Source organism: Salmo trutta, chromosome 12 (assembly GCF_901001165.1).
Source record: "Salmo trutta chromosome 12, fSalTru1.1, whole genome shotgun sequence".
In the NCBI taxonomy this organism is placed as follows: Eukaryota; Metazoa; Chordata; class Actinopteri; order Salmoniformes; family Salmonidae; genus Salmo; species Salmo trutta.
This window is the reverse complement of record NC_042968.1, coordinates 75,555,601-75,574,189: the sequence shown is the minus strand read 5'-3', so window position 1 is coordinate 75,574,189 and position 18,589 is coordinate 75,555,601. Positions and strand designations below refer to the sequence as shown.

Genomic DNA, 18,589 nt, shown 5'->3' with positions numbered 1-18,589 from the left:
TGCAGTTGTATAGTTTTCTTACCCTTTAATACTGTGTTCTTTACTGTATTTATAAGTGGGATAAAAGTAAAACAGTAAAAGTAAAAAAATAAAAATAAATCTTTAAGTTGGGGTCAGAGGAGGCACCTCATGTGACCACACATGGTGGATGGGACAGAAACTCCTGACTCTGGCTCTGCATGCCTGGAGTGCTGTGGCTAGACAACGTTGTCAGGCGGGCCCAGGGAGACAGGAAGCAGGAAGATAAATTCAGGAAGTGGGGTCAAAGGCTCCTGCTGTGGCTGGTATTGTTCTGTATTTACACATTGCACTGAGCTGATGAAGTGGAGGCTATGGGCGGGTGGGCGAGCAGGCGAGAGAGAGAAACAGATGTCCATAGGATAACTCCTGCAATCTCTCAGCTCTCACTATTTTGCTACTCTACTCACAATCTCTGTCTGTTCTATTGGACTTGTTCTTGTTTCTCCCTCTCAACATGACATCTTTCCCATGTCATTCCCCTCTCACACGATCTTCATGATTTAAAGGCCTAGTCCATACACCTCAAGCTATCTGTCTGTCCCTTATCTATATATCAGATCATTGACGCAGCTGAATCTGTTCCAGAGTCAACATGGCCCATTTCTTGACATTGTTTGCTTTCATTTCATGAAGACTTTCATGAACACTGTTTTTCTATAGCACTAAGAGACACACATCACTGTTTTTTCAGAGGAGCCACAGACTAAATCCCAGTCCACGTCAATGGCACACTTAGCATTTGAAAAGGCTTGGTGGTACTCCTAAACACGGTCTGTAAAAATAATCTACCAAATCAGGATGTCTATCCAGTATCCACACATTACAATCCCTAGGTTTTCTGGAGAATATTATTATAATGGTCCATGTGTACTGTCCACCTAGCCACGCTCCACACGCAGCAGGGGTCTCAGTGACTGTGCCTTGTCCACCCAATCCTGTTTCACACACAGCATGGGTCTTATGACTGTCCCTGCCACACGTGGGCACTTGGAGGGGAGACCACTTATCTGTTGTGTAGACATCACCATGGAGAGGGGCCTTTCTAAAGGAAATAAATAAACCAAAAACCATGGCGCTGCTGTACGGGGGAATGGGTGAGTCACAGCAGCCAATCACATACAGGCCGACCAGCCGGTTTAGTGGGGACTCAATGGAGTGGCAGGTAGCCTAGCATTTAAAATCTGTAAACCGGCAAGGTTTAAAAATCTGCCATTCTACCCTTCATCACCTGCCCCCCGGGTGCCGATGACATGGACGTCTATTAAGGCAGCCCCCTGCACCTCTCTGATTGGGTTAAATGCGGAACACCCATTTCGGTTGAATGCATTTAGTTGTGCAACTGACTAGGTTCCCCTTTCAATACACTATTATGGTTGCTAGCCTAAACTACAGAAGCTCCGGTTTTCATTTTCCCAACATTAACCAATAAATGGATGTCATACATTTTCAAGGAAGAATGTGTTTGAGGAAACCACAGTAGATCGAACAAACATGCTACTTTGAGTGTTCTTTAGGCTACCTGTCTCTGGACATGCTGTGTCCACCCATCCAGACTCCTTATGACCCATTCACTGCCACACTCCCTCATCTCTTCTGGCCTGTGACACGCCCAGATTGACACCTCTTATAGCCAAGTCTCTAACAAGATTGTTCTGGACGAGGAGAATTAAGGTTAGCCCATGGACAGATGCCATTTCTACTGTTTTGTTACCTCACCAAGTCTGGATGGGACAACAAAAGCCGCTGACTGATTTAGGTAAACTGAAAACTCACTTGCATGGTGTGATGAGCCTGACAACTGAATTTGTAGTTGGATAGACCTGTGATCACAGACAGACCTAGGTGACAAGACACACAAGCTCCTATAATAAGTACCTCTGCCAACTGCTGTGCCTACTGGTCACAATCACACATCTGTGCCATAATGTACCTGCCAAAATATAATGATTGAAGAGCTATGAAAATAATACCTCAGAGCGTGGTTGACACTGGCATGTCTGCTATGTACACTTGCATGAAATGGACCAAAAAATGTTTTGAACATTATTAGTCTTGATGGAGATAGGCCTGAAGGACTAGACTTGACACTCAACACCTGCCTGTTTTATATTCTCTCAGTGTCAAAAAGAGAAAGAGTGACCGTACCAGCCACAGAGCCATGGGTGTTGAATATGAGCCATAGGTATTGACGACAGGGGGAGCAAATAAAACTAATCAGATGCTAGTAATTATTTTTCTATTTCATAAATAAATACATACAGGTATTATTTTACATTTTTGTATTTTTCCCCAAACGGAAAAGCAGGGAGAATAACAGGAAAAAGCTCAAAAGTCACGCTTTTCTAAACATTAGAAATAATTGAAGTTCAGAGAACTCAGTCAAGCAACTCTACGGCTGGCCATGCTTTCCTCCTGGCTACCCCAACCCCGGCCAACAGCTCCGCACCCCCCGCAGCTACTTGCCCGAGCCTTCCCAGCTTCTGCTTCACCCAAATCCAGTTAGCAGATGTTCTGAAAGAGCTGCAAAACCTGGACCCGTACAAATCAGCTGGGCTAGACAATCTGGACCCTCTCTTTCTAGAATTATCAGCCGCCGTTGTTGCAACCCCTATTACCAGTCTGTTCAACCTCTCTTTCGTAACGTCCGAGATCCCTAAAGATTGGAAAGCTACCGCGGTCATCCCCCTCTTCAAAGGGGGTGACACTCTAGACCCAATCTTTTATAGACCTATATCCATCTTGCCCTGCCTCTCAAGTCTTCGAAAGCCTAGTTAATAAACCGATCACTGACCATTTCGAATCCCACCGTACCTACTCCGCTGTGCAATCCGGTTTCCGAGCTGGTCACGGGTGCACCTCAGCCACGCTCAAGGTACTAAACGATATCATAACCGCCATCGATAAAAGACAGTACTGTGCAGCCGTCTTCATTGACCTGGCCAAGGCTTTCGACTCTGCCAATCCCCGTATTCTTATCGGCAGACTAAATAGCCTTGGTTTCTCAAATGATTGCCTCGCCTGGTTCACCAACTACTTCGCAGACAGAGTTCAGCGTGTCAAATCAGAGGGCCTGTTGTCCGGACCTCTGGCAGTCTCTATGGGGGTACCACAGGGTTCAATTTTCGGGCTGACTCTTTTCTCTGTATATATCAATGATGTCGCTCTTGCTGCGGTTGATTCCCTGATCCACCTCTACGCAGACGACACCATTCTGTACACATCTGGCCCTTCTTTGGACACTGTGTTAACTAACCTCCAAATGAGCTTCAATGCCATACAACACTCCTTCCGTGGCCTCCAACTGCTCTTAAAACGCTAGTAAAACCAAATGCATGCTTTTCAACCGTTCACTGCCCACACCCGCCCGCCCGACTAGCATCACTACCCTGGACGATTATGTGGACAACTACAAACACCTAGGTGTCTGGTTAGACTGTAAACTCTCCTTCCAGACACATATTAAACATCTCCAATCCAAAATCAAATCTAGAAATCGGCTTTCTATTTCACAATTAAGCCTCCTTCACTCATTTAACATTACATTTACATTTAAGTAATTTAGCAGACGCTCTTATCCAGAGCGACTTACAAGCCGCCAAACTTACCCTAGTAAAACTGACTATCCTACTGATCCTCGACAAAATAGCTTCCAATACTCTACTGGATGCAGTCTATCACAGTGCCATTCGTTTTGTTACCAAAGCCTCTTATACCACCCACCACTGCGACCTGTCTGCTTTAGTCGGCTGTCCCTCGCTACATATTCGTCGCCAGACCTTCTGGCTCCAGGTCATCTATAAGTCTATGCTAGGTAAAGCTCCGCCTTATCTCAGCTCACTGGTTGCGATAACAACACCCACCCGTAGCACGCGCTCCAGCAGGTATATCTCACTGGTCATCCCCAAAGCCAACAACTCCTTTGGCCGTCTTTCCTTCCAGTTCTATGCTGCCAGTGACTGGAACGAATTGCAAACGTTGCTGAAGCTGGAGACTTATATTTCCCTCACTAACTTTAAACATCAGCTATCTGAGCAGCTAACCGATCCCAGCAGCTGTACATAGTCCATCTGTAAATAGCCCACCCAATCTACCTACCTCATCCCGTATTGTTTTTATTTACTTTTCTGCTCTTTTGCACACCAGTATCTCTACTTGCACATCATCATCTGCTCATTTATCACTCGAGTGTTAATCTGCTAAATTGTAATTACTTCTCTACTATGGCCTATTTATTGCCTACCTCCTCATGCCATTTGCACACACTGTATTTAGACTTTTTTTCTATTGTGTTATTGACTGTACACTTCTTTATTCCATGTGTAACCCTGTGTTGTTGTTTTTATCACACTGCTTTGCTTCATCTTGGCCAGGTCGCAGTTGTAAATGAGAACTTGCTCTCAACTAGCTTACCTGGTTAAATAAAAACAGTCTTTTTTGCCTCTGTTCCTTGATGGTATTTTGTGCATCATTTCAGTGCCTGTAATTGAAATCATCAATTGAACAAGGAGTCACTGTGAAAGCATAAATAGGGCCAGTACAAGCACCCCCAGAAAGGGAATCGAACAACACACTGTACAAAATCTTCTCTCTTCTTCTTTAAAAACAAACAAAAAAAATTCTTCATGTGCTTTTGTTCTACCTTATGTTTTTAGTAAGCATTGATATTGATTACTGCATTGTTGGGTTTAGAGCTTGCAAGAAAGACATTTTATTGTACTTGTGCACGTGACATTAAAACTTGAAATTTATAAATGGGCAGCCAGTTTAGCCCTGACAAAAACGCCAGTCAACCTTAAATGAATTATGACTGTATACTACACGTCTACAATAAAAAAATGTGGGTTTTATCTAGGCTGACACTTATTTGACTCCAGACAACATTGTAAAAAAAAATGATAACGTGTTTTACCTGATATGTAATAGGACTATACTATCTTAAAACCTGTTTGGGATAGGGGACAGTATTTTCACAGCCAGATAAAAAAACGTACCCGATTTAATCTGGTTACTACTCCTGCCCAGAAACTAGAATATGCATATAATTAGTAGATTTGGGTAGAAACACTCTAAAGTTTCTAAAACTGTTTGAATGGTGTCTGTGAGTATAACAGAACTCATATGGCAGGCCAAAACCTGAGAAGATTCTATACAGGAAGTGCCCTGTCTGACAATTTGTTCTCCTTCTGGGGCATCTATCGAAAATACAGCATCTCTGCTGTAACGTGACATTTTCTAAGGCTTTCATTGGCTCTCAGAAGGCGCCAGAAAGTGGAATGAGAGCTCTCCAGTCTCTGGGCAAAAAACAGCAGGAGTTTTTGTGAGTGGTCCTGCTGAGAACAATGACACTGGAGCGCGCGTGTACGAGACGACTCCATTTTTTTCTTTCAGTGTTTGAACGAATACAACGTCGCCCGGTTGGAATATTATCGCTATTTTACGAGAAAAATAGCATAAAAATGTATTTTAAACAGCGTTTGACATGCTTCGAAGTACGGTAATGGAATATTTTGAAATCTTTTGTCACGAAATGCGCCGGCGCGTCACCCTTGGGATAGTGACTTGAACGCACGAACAAAACGGAGCTATTTGGATATAACTATGGATTATTTCGAACCAAAACAACATGTTGTTGTTGAAGTAGAAGTCCTGGGAGTGCATTCAATTTTTCTTATAGTAAATCTGAGTTTGGTGAGGGCCAAACTTGGTGGGTGTCAAATTAGCTAGTCGTGATGGCCAGGCTATGTACTCAGAATATTGCAAAATGTGCTTTCACCGAAAAGCTATTTTAAAATCTGATACCGCGATTGCATAAAGGAGTTCTGTATCTATAATTCTTAAAATAATTGTTATGTTTTTTGTCAAGGTTTATCGTGAGTAATTTAGTAAATTCACCGGAAGTTTGCAGTGGGTATGCTAGTTCTGAACATCACATGCTAATGTAAAAAGCTGTTTTTTGATATAAATATGAACTTGATTGAACAAAACATGCATGTATTGTATAACATAATGTCCTAGGAGTGTCATCTGATGAAGATCATCAAAGGTTAGTGCTGCATTTAGCTGTGGTTTTGGTTTTTGTGACATATATGCTTGCTTTGAAGATGGCTGTGTGATTATTTTTGGAGGGTACTCTCCTGACAATCTAATGTTTTGCTTTCGTTGTAAAGCCTTTTTGAAATCGGACAATGTGGTTAGATAAAGGAGAGTCTTGTCTTTAAAATGGTGTAAAATAGTCATATGTTTGAGAAATTGAAGTTTTTGCATTTTTGAGGTATTTGTAATTTGCGCCACGCTATACCATTGGATATTGGTGAGGCGTTCCACAGGTTAAAGTGTCCAGTGTTTCCAGATTCCTATGAAATATGACCTATAATTAATTACAATATGAGTGAAATAGCTTTCCTTCTAAACGTTTTTTATTATGTTAAAAAGCAGCTTTTCTATGTTGAAATGGGGTGGGCGTACCCCAATAACAGAATTGTGTGGGCGTATACTGGTCATTAAAAATATTCAAGCTCATCCTCCTCAAAAGGATGACATCATCCTCTATGAGGCAATAGCAAGCATTTCTGAAACATATTTTTGAGATACAAGTTTGAGGTGAGGATTTTGATGTTTATTTTCCTCCAATTTATGCTTTGGACACAAATACAGGTACAGGATGAGTCAACAACATTATTTGGGTATGAGTTAACAGAATATGATCAGAAAAGTTAGATTTTCATTGGACAGTTACTTTAAGACAGTTTAGGATGTTAAACAGAGACACTGCCAAACAAGTCTAGTGTCTAGTAAATTAGATATTTAGAGGAAATGGACATGGTGATCTAAGACATCCACAATCTAAAGATAAAAGGCTGTCTAGTATCTAGAATCACACACACATCTCATTTAGGTGGCATTGGTTTACATGATATTCAAATCAAACAAGTTAGAAATATACTTTGATATCAAATTACACTATTACATCTGGTAAAAAATACTTATCTAGTGAAACTGCTTTTTACTACATATTCCAATGTAGTAATTTGTAAAACGGACAAATGTTGAGTCATAGCTGACAGAGAAGAAAACACTGAGAAACAGCTGGTGAATAATTACGTAATGTAGTCATGCAGTCTGCAAATCCAAATATACTATTTTATTATAATATCTGAGTTTCATGAGTTTCTCCTCCCTATCTGTATAAGGGAGACAAAAACGGAAATAATTCGGCTTCAAACAAGGGGGAAAAAAACGTGAACAATCACGGTCGCAAAAGTTAAATTCGTTCAGTTTGGTCCATCCTGCTGTCAAAACCGTTACATATAATGTTTGCTGGGAATCACTCTCTACTTTACGTGAGACAATTGCTTGCTTTAGCTTTATGAAGTCAACATCAATGAAAATGTATTAAAGAAAAATGTAATAACTCACCTCTTACACAAAGTAGAGACATGGCAAGAGTTTCTTTGACAATTCCTCTAGTTCAAAAATGCGCTCGGCACGGTAACATTACAAACAACGCCTCCAATCACTTTTTAAATTCTTCGCAGAATTTCCAGAGTTAGACGTGGGCTTGAGATGCTGGAAATGGAAACATAAATGTTCGGCAGTGAGCAATAGCCCCTGCCAAAGGCACGCCATGAAAAAATTAATTAGACTAACCTGACAGCACCACGATAAGAGGGCGGTGCCGAAGTACTCTGTAATGACATCTAGCCCATCCATTGAGGGAGCATGATCTCTGAAAAGGGCGGACCATACAGAAGGTTCTGACCAATCGATGAAGAGAGACTGAAAACCACAGTTTAGGGAACAGGTGGTGACGCAGACTCCTAGATAGTGTCCTGCGCTGTAGTTTTTTTGGTTTGTAATTTTCTTATCTAGAGAGCAATTAGGATTAAGTGCCTTGCTCAAAACCTGGCGTTTTTTTGTCCGCTACATTGCCAGTTGGTCTTCTTTGGTTACCAGCATTTACAATCAGATTCAGATCCCTTGTAACGTTTTCGAACTGTTTACTTGGAATTACAACATGTTGCCATGACAGAAAGCTTTTGCATGTAGACCTATATTAAAACATATATGAATAACCTATCACAGTGTACTCGGCACATGTGATAAATAACATTTGATTTGAAATAGTACTGGTAGTTGAAAAAAGTAATTTATGCTTGATTTTTTTCAAGACATTTGATTATCTACATAGATATAAATGGATAGAATCCGCACCATTTCTGTTATTCAGTTAAATGTGTCGAGCAAGCATATGATAGACAACAACCCATGCTGAAAGAATAATGAAATAACTATAAACTACCAAGGATTGGAGTAATTTTGATTATGTCACGAGTAAATTCTACAATATCACTGATACATTCTGTTAGACCTTTATTGTCCATTGACATGGAAATTATGAACTATTGTATACTGAACAAAAATAGAAATGCAACAATTTCACTAAGTTACAATTAATAAGGAAATCAGTCAATTGAAATAATTTCATTAGGCCCTAATCTATGGATTTCACTGGGGAGCCAGGCCCAGTTAATCAGAATGAGTTTATCCCCACAAAAGGGCTTTATTACAGACAGCTGTCCGGGTGGCTGGTCTGACGATCCCACAGATGAAGAAGCCGGATTTGGAGGCTCTGGGCTGGCGTGTTTACACGTGGTCTGCGGTTGTGAGGCCAGTTGGACATACTGCCAAATTCTCTAAAACGACATTGGAGGCAGTTTATGCTAGAGAAATGAACATGAAATTATCTGGCAACAGCTCTGGTGGACATTCCTGCAGTCAGCATGCTAATTGCACGCTCCCTCAAAACTTGAGACATGTGGCATTGTGTTGTGTGACAAAACCGCACATTTTAGAGTGGCCTTTTATTGTCCCCAGCACAAGGTGCACCTGTATAATGATCATGCTGTTTAATCAGCTACTTGATATGCCATACCTGTCAGGTGGAAGGATTATCATGGCAAAGGAGAAATGCTCACTAATGGGAATGTAAACAAATTTGTGCACAACATTTGAGACAAATAAGCTTTTTGTGTATGGAACATTTCTGGGATCTTTCATTTCAGCTCATGAAACATGGGACCAACACTTTACATGTTGCATTTATATTTCTGTTCAGTATATTTTACCCTTACATTAAAATACATACTTTACATCCCTAGGTGGCCAACACCTTTTCATTGTTGTCTGAATGATGTCATTATACCTAATGCAACCACTAGGATCACCTACAGCTTTGGTTGGGGTGGTTCATATATTGGTGATATTGTAGCAGCTGTGGCAGAACAGCAAGAGTGGCGGCTAGTTTGACATCAAGGCAACTGGCGCCTGACTGATCTATAAATCACCTTACATCATAAATACCTACTCATTATTTGTAGATCAGTCAGTCACCATTTACCCACGATGCTCTCGAACACTGCCTAGGACATGAACCCATACCCAGCATTCTGGACTAGTCCCTAATATATTTATTAGCACCAGAAATGGTTTAGAAAAGCTGTAAGTGGCCTGGCTGGTACTAGTAGACAAAATATCCCTAAATAACTCAACAGCTCCTCCCTGAGGCTTCTATGTGTAACATGCATACTGTGGTGGAAATCATGATAAAGGATTTTTTTTTTTTACTGAGATCATTTTAATTTTCAGTGACTGACTTTTGTATGTATATTTACTATAATGAACAATATGGAAAAAGAAAGACATATGAAATCCCTGCTGTGTACACTTCCAAATCATTCAAACCGATAATTTCCCCAAGATTTATTATGATGAGATGTTACAATCTTCCCTAAAGCCAGTCAGAAATCCTTTAATAGTGACAGCATCATCATAAAATTGTACATGGAAGTCTTTTGGTTAGGATAGTGTATTGTCATTGTATATATACACATTTCCTATGTTATGTCAAACCTTCCTCATTCACAGATGACCCTTTCGATCTGGTATTGATGTGAAATAAAACATTGCACTTCCATAATGTATTTTGATCTGAGGTAATTTTTGAAACTTTTTTGGTTATTACATGATTCCATATGTGTTATTTCATAGTTTTGATGTCTTCACTACTAATCTACAATGTAGAAAATAAAGAAAAACCCATGAATGAGTAGGTGTGTGAAAACTTTTGACTGGTACTATATATTCAAATCGGACCTTTGTTCCCTTCTCTGCTTGCTCTGAACCAGGGAGGATCTTAATGTCAGGGCACAAGCTCTCACTTACATGAACTAAAACATTCATGACACTATGAAATGAAAACATATGAAGGACAAATAATTGGACATGAAGAAGACAGGAGATAATCATTGCAACTGTACATCACTTAAAATAGATCATATCCTATTACCCGGGAGCATGAAGGAGCTAATTCAGAACGCCCTAAACCAGTCTAGCAGTTTATTATCATACCTACCATTGCAGTCCTTTGATCTGTTGATGCAAGAGAAGAGTATCAATACGACAGCTCGTGGATTTGCAATTGGAACGTGTGTACGTACTGTGTACAATACCACTCATTCAAAATAAAACAATGTGTAAATGACATGTATCGTCTCAAATGGGTTGATGTTTCCAGGCTGTTAAGCATTCCCAACGTTTTTACATTCTTATCCTGTCCTTCTGTTTCTATGTCCTGCAGCGTGTCCTTTGGGCCAGATATTAGAGGTGTGTAACAGGCACTCGTGGTTGTCTGGCACGGCTTCTGGTTCTGTGCCTGACTCTGAGTGGTCTTGACATCATTCACTACTGGGCTGGTGGTGCAGGGTCCTCACTCTTCTCCATCACCCACTCTGGGGTCACACGTTCTATCTTTTTTGAGCTCTGCTTGGCCAGGCTGCCATAAATAGCCATAGCCTAAAGAGAAGGGAAAAATAGACTGTTACTGTTCTGAAATAGGAAGAAGAGCGAGAGACAGGGGTGTGTTGAAAGGGAGGGACAGGGAAGATGGCCTGTGCAATCACATATAATTAAATAGCTTAAGAAACGGAGACAGACCTGTGTGACCATGCCACTGATGTCACCAGAGTTGGAGGGCAGCAGGATGGTGTTGGACTCTTTGGCCAGCTTGGAGAAAGCTGAGACGTACTGCTCAGCCACACTGAGGGAGGCTGCCGCGTTTCCATTCTGTCCAAAACACAATGACAGTTGGGTCAAGTGCCATTTAGACACAATACACCAACATGTACACACTTACATGCACACAATGAAGCCATCGCAGCTACTTTACCTGCTCAGCTAGAGCCTCTGACAACAGCCGGATAGCCTTAGCCTTGGCCTCTGCTTTGGCTAAGACAGCATTGGCCTCACCTAGGTGAAGATAAAGATAAGAGTCCTTCATCAGAAATGGTGACAGAGACTAGAGTCCTGTCCAGGGGGTGTACTTGTACATCAAGCTTCCTCACATTACAGAAACATTTGTCATTTACCCAGAGTGACTTACAGTTAATGCATTCAACTAAGTTTGATGAAGCAAACAGGAGCCGTTCTCAGACAGGGCTTAGTTGTCCATCTTTACAACAGAACAATGGTCCAACTTCCACACCATCATCAGTAGTTAACAAAGGCCTTAAGTCACATAGATACAGTGCATTCGGAAAGAATTCAGACCCCTTGACTTTTTCCACATTTGTTACATTACAGCCTTATTCTAAAATTGATTAAATACCCCATAATGACAAAGAAAAAAAGTTTTTTTGAAATCTTTGCAAATGTATAAAAAAAATAATGAAATATCACATTTACATAAGTATTCAGAACCTTAACTCAGTACTTTGTTGAAGCACCTTTGGCAGCAATTACAGACTCGACTCTTCTTGAGTATGATGCTACAAGCTTGGCACACCTGTATTTTGAGAGTTTCTCCCATTCTTCTCTGCAGATCTACTCAAGCTCTGTCAGGTTGGAAGGGGAGAGTCACTGCACAGCTCTTTTCAGGTCTCTCCAGAGATGTTCGATCGGGTTCAAGTCCGGGCTCTGGCTGGGCCACTCAAGGACTTGTCCAGAAGCCACTCCTGTGTTGTCTTGGCTGTGTGCTTAGGGTCGTTGTTCTATTGGAAGGTGAACCTTTGCCCCATTCTGAGGTCCTGAGCACTCTGGAGCAGTTTTTCATCAAGGCTCTCTCTGTACTTTGCTCTGTTCAGCTTTCCCTCGATCCTGACTAGTCTCCCAGTCCCTGCCGCTGAAAAACATCCCCACAGCATGATGCTGCCACTACCATGCTTCAACGTAGGGATGATGCCAGGTTTCCTCCAGATGTGACGCTTGGCATTCAGGCCAAAGAGTTCAATCTTGGTTTCATCAGACCAGAGAATCTTGTTTCTCATGGTCAGAGTCCTTTATGTGCCTTTTTGAAAACTCCAAGCGGGCTGTCATGTGCGTTTTACAGAGGAGTGGCTTTCGTCTGGCCACTCTACCATAAAGGCCTGATTGGTGGAGTGCTGCTGAGATTGTTGTCCTTCTGGAAGGTACTCCCATCTCCACCTAGGAACTCTGGAGCTCTGTCAGAGTGACCATTGGGTTCTTGGTCACCTCCCTGACCAAGGCCCTTTCCCCCCCAATTGCTCAGTTTGGCCAGTCCGCCGGGCTCTAGGAAGAGTGTTGGTGGTTCAAAACTTCTTCCATTTAAGAATGGAGGCCACTGCGTTCTTGGGGACCTTCTATGCTGCAGATAGTTTTTGGTACCCTTCCCCAGACCTGTGCTTTGACACAATTCTGTCTAGGAACTCTACAGACAATTCCTTCAACCTCATGGCTTGTTTTTTTGTCAACTGTGGGAGCTTATATGAACAGGTGTGTGCCTTTCCAAATCATGTCCAATCAATTGAATTTACCACAGGTGGACTCCAATCAAGTTGTAGAAACATCTCAAGTATGATCAATGGAAACAGGATGACCCTGAGCTCAATATCGAGTCTCATAGCAAAGGGTCTGAATACTTAAGTAAATAAGGTTTCTGGTTTTTATTTGTTATACATTTTCAAAAATGTCTACAAACCTGTTTTCGCTTCGTCATTATGGGAAATTGTGTTGATGGGTTCTGACTACTAAACTTGAGGGGAATGTAGAACGCTTACAATCTGTCAGAATATGTTATTGTTGGACATCAGGGATCCTATGGGGAGGGGTAATGAATTTGGGGCCGAGGTCAGGTCAGAGGAAGAACAGATATCCCTAAGGTTCTGGATAGCAACAGAGATGTATTGGTGAATGTGAATATGTTTGGCATATGCAGCTGTATGACACAGTGGGTGAATAAACTTGGTTTGAGCTTTACTAAGTGTCCATGAGTTTTTTTACTCTGTTTATTTGGAACCTAACAGTGTATAGATTGACATTTTTTATATAATCTATTTTATAATAAGGCTGTAACGTATCAAAATGTGGAAAAAGTCAAGTGGTCTGAATACTTTCTGAATGCACATCGACCTACCAGCTGCATTGTTGATCTGTTCAGCTTTCTGTCCTTCCGAGGCCAGGATCTGAGCTTGCTTGCGACCCTCAGCAACATTGATGGCTGCTTCCTTGTGCCCTTCCGACTCCAGCACAGTGGCTCTCTTCTTACGCTCTGCCTCCACCTACACAATGAAAGGCAGTCAGAAAGAGTGTGCAGATGTTCTATTTTAATTTGACCAGTTTCTCACAGCAGGAAAATAATCCTGTAGCAACAGGAAATGTGAATTATTATGTGGATTATAATTAATGGACATTTTTGTGGGGGTAGATATTTTTTCGTTAGGGCAAATCAAGTCTGAAATTTGAAAGTTTAAAATTAAGATGTCCTTCAGCGATTTAAAAAAAAAAACTTTTGCTGATGAAAAGCGATATCCCAAGCATAAATACAGTAAAGTACACACTAAAATAGTAATAAAATAGGTTTTGAGCAAAATAGTGTTCTATATTGCTCCTCTATTGTTACTCAAGAAACGGGGAGGCCGATGACATCATGAATCCCTATCTGACCAACTCCTTGTATGCCGTACTTCTTGAAGTTTGCAGTTGTCTAAAAAACAAAAGCCCCCATTGTGCTGTGTCATGATTTACCTGGACCACCTATTGAGATGTGATAAATGAGCTGAAAAGGAGACTCGAGTAGGACTTCAAAATACACTACAAGTTTGCATTTCCTGCCACAGAGTGAATAAATTAAGAGAGTACATCTGTACACATACAAAACTGATAGGCTAAGATAAGCTCATGTTCAGCGATAGTTTCAGGTTGAAGATGTCTCCCAGTTTGTTGGCAGCAGGGCCAGCCCCTCTCACCTGCATCTGCATGGACTCTTTGACCCGAGGTGGAACATGTATATCCTTGATTTCATAACGAAGGCAACGGATTCCCCAATCATCTGATGCCTGGTTTATGGAGTGGACTATGTTGGTATTTAGGGTCTCTCTTTCCTGAAGAAAGAAAGACATAAAACAATAAAGTAATGAGGTAAATAAATACAAATTCACTCTGAAACACAATTTTGAGTCTCACCCTGAATACTTTGTCCAGGGTCAGTTTTCCTAACTCTGAGCGCATGGTGGTCTGAGCAAGTTGGGTGACAGCATACTCTGGGTCCTCAACTCCATAGCTGGCCTGGAAGGAAGTACATTTTGTTATCAACATCTAAAAACAAAGCAAAAACTTTCAATGAACAATAACATCAAGACATCATGGTGTTCACCAACCTACCTTAAAAGGATCCAATATCCTAAGATAGAGGACTCCATCTATCTGTAGTGTCACATTATCTGTGGATGTAATCAGACATCAGTTAATCCAGGGCCGAGGACCAACTGATCACCTTGCAGTGAAAATGACAGTGACAAACAGTGATGTCACTCACCTAAAGAGACCGCAGACTGCTCTGGGACATCAATAACAATCTCTTTAAGACTTTGAACATAACGAATTTTGTCCAGGATTGGGATAAGGAAATTCAAGCCCTACAGAATATACAAAAGAGGACAAGATGCATAAAAATGATCAATTTGATATATATTCAGGATTTATACTGTGATATACTGTGACAATATAATTAAGGGTGTAGATCACTGGCTAATTGCAAATCAATGGATAAGTTACCGGCTCCAAGATACGATGGAAGCGGCCCATCCTTTCCACAACCCAGGATTCTTGTTGTGGTACAAACAGAACCACAGTGTTCATGGGTAGACTGGATACCCATCGCTGCTGGGCTTGTGTCGCCCACAACACTGGCACTGTCCTCTGGGAATGCTGGAGGGAAACAATAACAAACACCATCAGAGTGACACATTGTTGCATCATGATCAGAAGGTTACTCCATGAGAGTTGGAACTTGAAAAGCTACATAATGATGGAGCTTGAAACTTCAGTGATTAGCTATGACCCTAAACATGATAGAAATTAGATATCTAAATAGTTATTCATTCCTTGCTTGTTATTCACCTGTAGTTTCTAGCTAGCTGGCTATGGTATCTACTCGTACTCTTTCTGGTTTCAATGCTAGCTAAACATGATGGATATGAGTTGAATACCCAGGGCGCGTTCAGCAGGACGCAACGTTTTGGAACATTCAGATACAAATATGCTATGTAGAACAAACATGCCTCTCTGTCATGTTGAATAAGGAATAACGTCAGCTCTATTAATTCATGAAACCGAGGGCTGAGCACGCCCCCATCCACATCGACTGGGCTGTAGTGCAGCAGGTCGAGAGCTTCAAGTTCATCGTTGCCCACATCACTAAGGAATTATCATGGTTCACACACACTAACACAGTCATGAAGAGGCCACGACAATGCTTCTTCCCCCTCAGGAGGCTGAAAAGATTTGGCATGTTCCCTCAGATCCTCAAAAAAATACCAGAGCTGCATCATTGAGAGCATTTTGACTGGCTGCATCCCCGCTTGGTATGGCAAATGCTTGACAGCCACCACAAGGCGCTACAGAGGGTAGTGCATATGGCCCAGTATATCACCGAAAATGGTACCGATGCACCAAGTCTGGAACCAACAGGACCCTGAACAGCTTCTACCACCAAGCCATAAGACTGCTATATAGGTCGTTTGGATAGCTATTGGTTAACTATCTGCTTTGATCCTTTTTCCACTAAAAGCCAATTTATGCTTAATACGAAAATGTGGTTGGAGGTTCCGTGTGGAAGGTGTGACGCAATTGTGAAGCTTCCAGAATCATGCAGAGGCCAAATTGAGCTCCTTACCCCATCGCGAAGCGCCTCCCAAATTTTGTAACAATGTGGCGGGCTCCATATAGCTCCGCAGTGACCCGATTGGTTGACGGTAGGTGGAGGTGGGAGGTGCTATATAAACAAACTCACATCCTTGACAACAGCTCTGCTCAACAGCTCTGCACTGCTCCGTGAAGCAGTATGAATGCCCAGACTTGTGCAGAGGCTGTGTCACCGTAAACGCTGTAGGCCAATACAGACGTCGGATTGACCACCTGTGTGTAAACTAAAGATGGACGACACAAACGTGTTGTCACTGCTAAAATACTGTTGGCTGCAACTGTGTTAAAACCAGTTAAAACAGTGTACAGCAGTGACGGTCAGTGCCTTTTGAGGACAATTTTTTTAGTTTATGTTGAGGGAAGGCAATTTTCTTTTTCATGAGCATGGACTTATTTCTATTACAGCATGACTGTCTTTCATATTCCATTCACCCAGTTCAATGTAACATAGATAGGTTTAGGCTACTACATGATATTCACATTTTCCCTATACCCACGATGAGGTTGCTACAACCTAGCCTATGAACGGAAGTGACACAATGTAGGTGTACACAGGTCGAGAGAAAGATTTGAGGTGACAGACAGTGACACATTCAATACTGCCTTGTAATCATTAGTACAACAGTTGTAAACAAGTTTCTATTGGACAAATGCAGGTATGTTTATCCCTGTTTCATTCCGTTTGCTTGTGTTTAAGAAACGTTTTTCAACAGAATCAGCTGAATAAATACTCCCCTAATCACACAAAAACAGTTAACTTTCCAAGCCATATACAAACAGCTCGTTGCATTCCATCTTGCATCTACACACTCTCCTCCTCTGAACCTTTTCCCTTCCCTTGTGGACTTCAATGCACAACACATCAGCTGTCTGTGACCAGGTGAAAAAACCTTTCCAACCTTTCATATCATAACTGCTACACACAGGCTACATCCTTGTCACCATATATGATAAAGTAACGTCATAGTCAACATAGCTACTAGAACTAAGGTGTTAGTAAACCCACTACAATCATGCAGTACAGTCAGTAAGCAGTTTAGCAGTTTCACCAGTGGGCCCTGGTGGCAATAAATTAGTAAAACCAAAAGCTTACCTTGACTTAGAAGTGTTCCACTGTTGGATAGTCATAGCCAGCTAGCTAACATAGCATCCCTCTATTTGAGCTGGGTGTTTGAGTAAGCTAAACTCGATTGCTGCATTTGCTTTTTTAAATGAAATATAGCTCTCTCTCTTTCATTTTTGAAGAAAATAATTGGTTCAAAATTGTTGTCTCTCTCTCTGAGTCAACTGCTCAACACATTTTATGCACGGCAGTGCTAGCTAGGTGTAGCTTATGCTTTCAGTACTAGATTCATTCTCTGATCCTTTGATAGGGTGGACAACATGTCAGTTCATGCTGCAAGAGCTCTGGAGGACATCCTCTGGAAGTTGTCATAATTACTGTGTAAGTCAATCGAAGGGGGTGAGAACCACGAGCCTCAGTTTTGTATTGAAGTCAATGTACGGAAGCTAGCTGTCCTCCGGCTACACCATGGTGCTACCCTACAGAGGGCTGTTTTTTGATACTTTTTTTCATTTGACCTTCATTTAACCAGGTAAACTAGTTGAGAACAAGTTCTCATTTACAACTATGTTGAGGCTACTGTAGACCTTCATTGCAAAACATTGTCTTTTAATCAATTATTTGGTGACATGTGAATAGATTTTGTATAGTTGTATGTAAAAAGGATACATTTTTAAACGTTTAAATATTTGTATGAAATTCACTGATGTGGATGGTCCTCCGCTACCTCCTCTGGTGCACAGCAAGTGTGTATTTTGAATTTCTGAAATGATTTTGATATAATATGAAAGTAGATGGATTGATGTTTCTAGAACCGTACAGCAATTGAGAATCGATTCGCATTTAAATAGAGTATTTGGCTGTTTTGGATTCCAGAGCCAATTTGCCCTTTAATCAGAACATGTAGTGGCCCCTTTGGTCTAATATCGGGCTAGATGCTAGCTAACTGGCTTAGCAAACTAACTGCATTGGAATACCCTGCATTTTACCTTTAAAACGGCACCACCGGTCCGGCACAATGTTTGGAGCATTTTCTTAATGTAATTGTTGGCTGATATGTATGTGGTTTAGTTTAAAATAAAAATGAATATCCTCTCATGTGTGACACTCGGCCGACCCAGGAAACGAAAGTCACACCATTGAAGTGGTGCACTGGTTAAACACGTCCCTTGTTGATATGGGAAACGGAACTCTGGCGATTATCTGTCCAGGTGATGCGTGTTTTACTGCAAAAAAAAATACATTATTCTAAATTTAAAACATATACATTGTGAATGTTTAATAAGTTCA

At 41.3% G+C, this 18,589-nt stretch overlaps 2 protein-coding genes across 2 annotated transcripts in view; both read right to left on the bottom strand.

Moving 5' to 3' along the window:
- Nucleotides 1-7,685, bottom strand: part of LOC115204161 (protein unc-13 homolog B-like) — a 123,090-nt gene extending 115,405 nt beyond the window's left edge. Inside the window, exon 1 of the mRNA XM_029769526.1 lies at nucleotides 7,438-7,685. Coding sequence (XP_029625386.1) covers nucleotides 7,438-7,459 — 22 coding nt within the window. The 5' untranslated portion in view covers nucleotides 7,460-7,685. The remainder of the gene's footprint in view (nucleotides 1-7,437) is intronic.
- Nucleotides 7,686-9,644: 1,959 nt separating this feature from the next.
- LOC115204159 (stomatin-like protein 2, mitochondrial) lies at nucleotides 9,645-18,470 on the bottom strand. The gene is made up of 10 exons (XM_029769523.1): nucleotides 18,289-18,470; nucleotides 15,088-15,240; nucleotides 14,849-14,948; nucleotides 14,695-14,753; nucleotides 14,497-14,598; nucleotides 14,280-14,414; nucleotides 13,448-13,592; nucleotides 11,246-11,325; nucleotides 11,014-11,142; nucleotides 9,645-10,872 (listed from the first exon to the last, which is right to left on the bottom strand). The coding sequence occupies exons 1-10, from the start codon at nucleotides 18,328-18,330 to the stop codon at nucleotides 10,762-10,764; spliced, it is 1,056 nt and encodes a 351-aa protein (XP_029625383.1). The 5' UTR covers nucleotides 18,331-18,470; the 3' UTR covers nucleotides 9,645-10,761.
- Nucleotides 18,471-18,589: the final 119 nt, after the last annotated feature.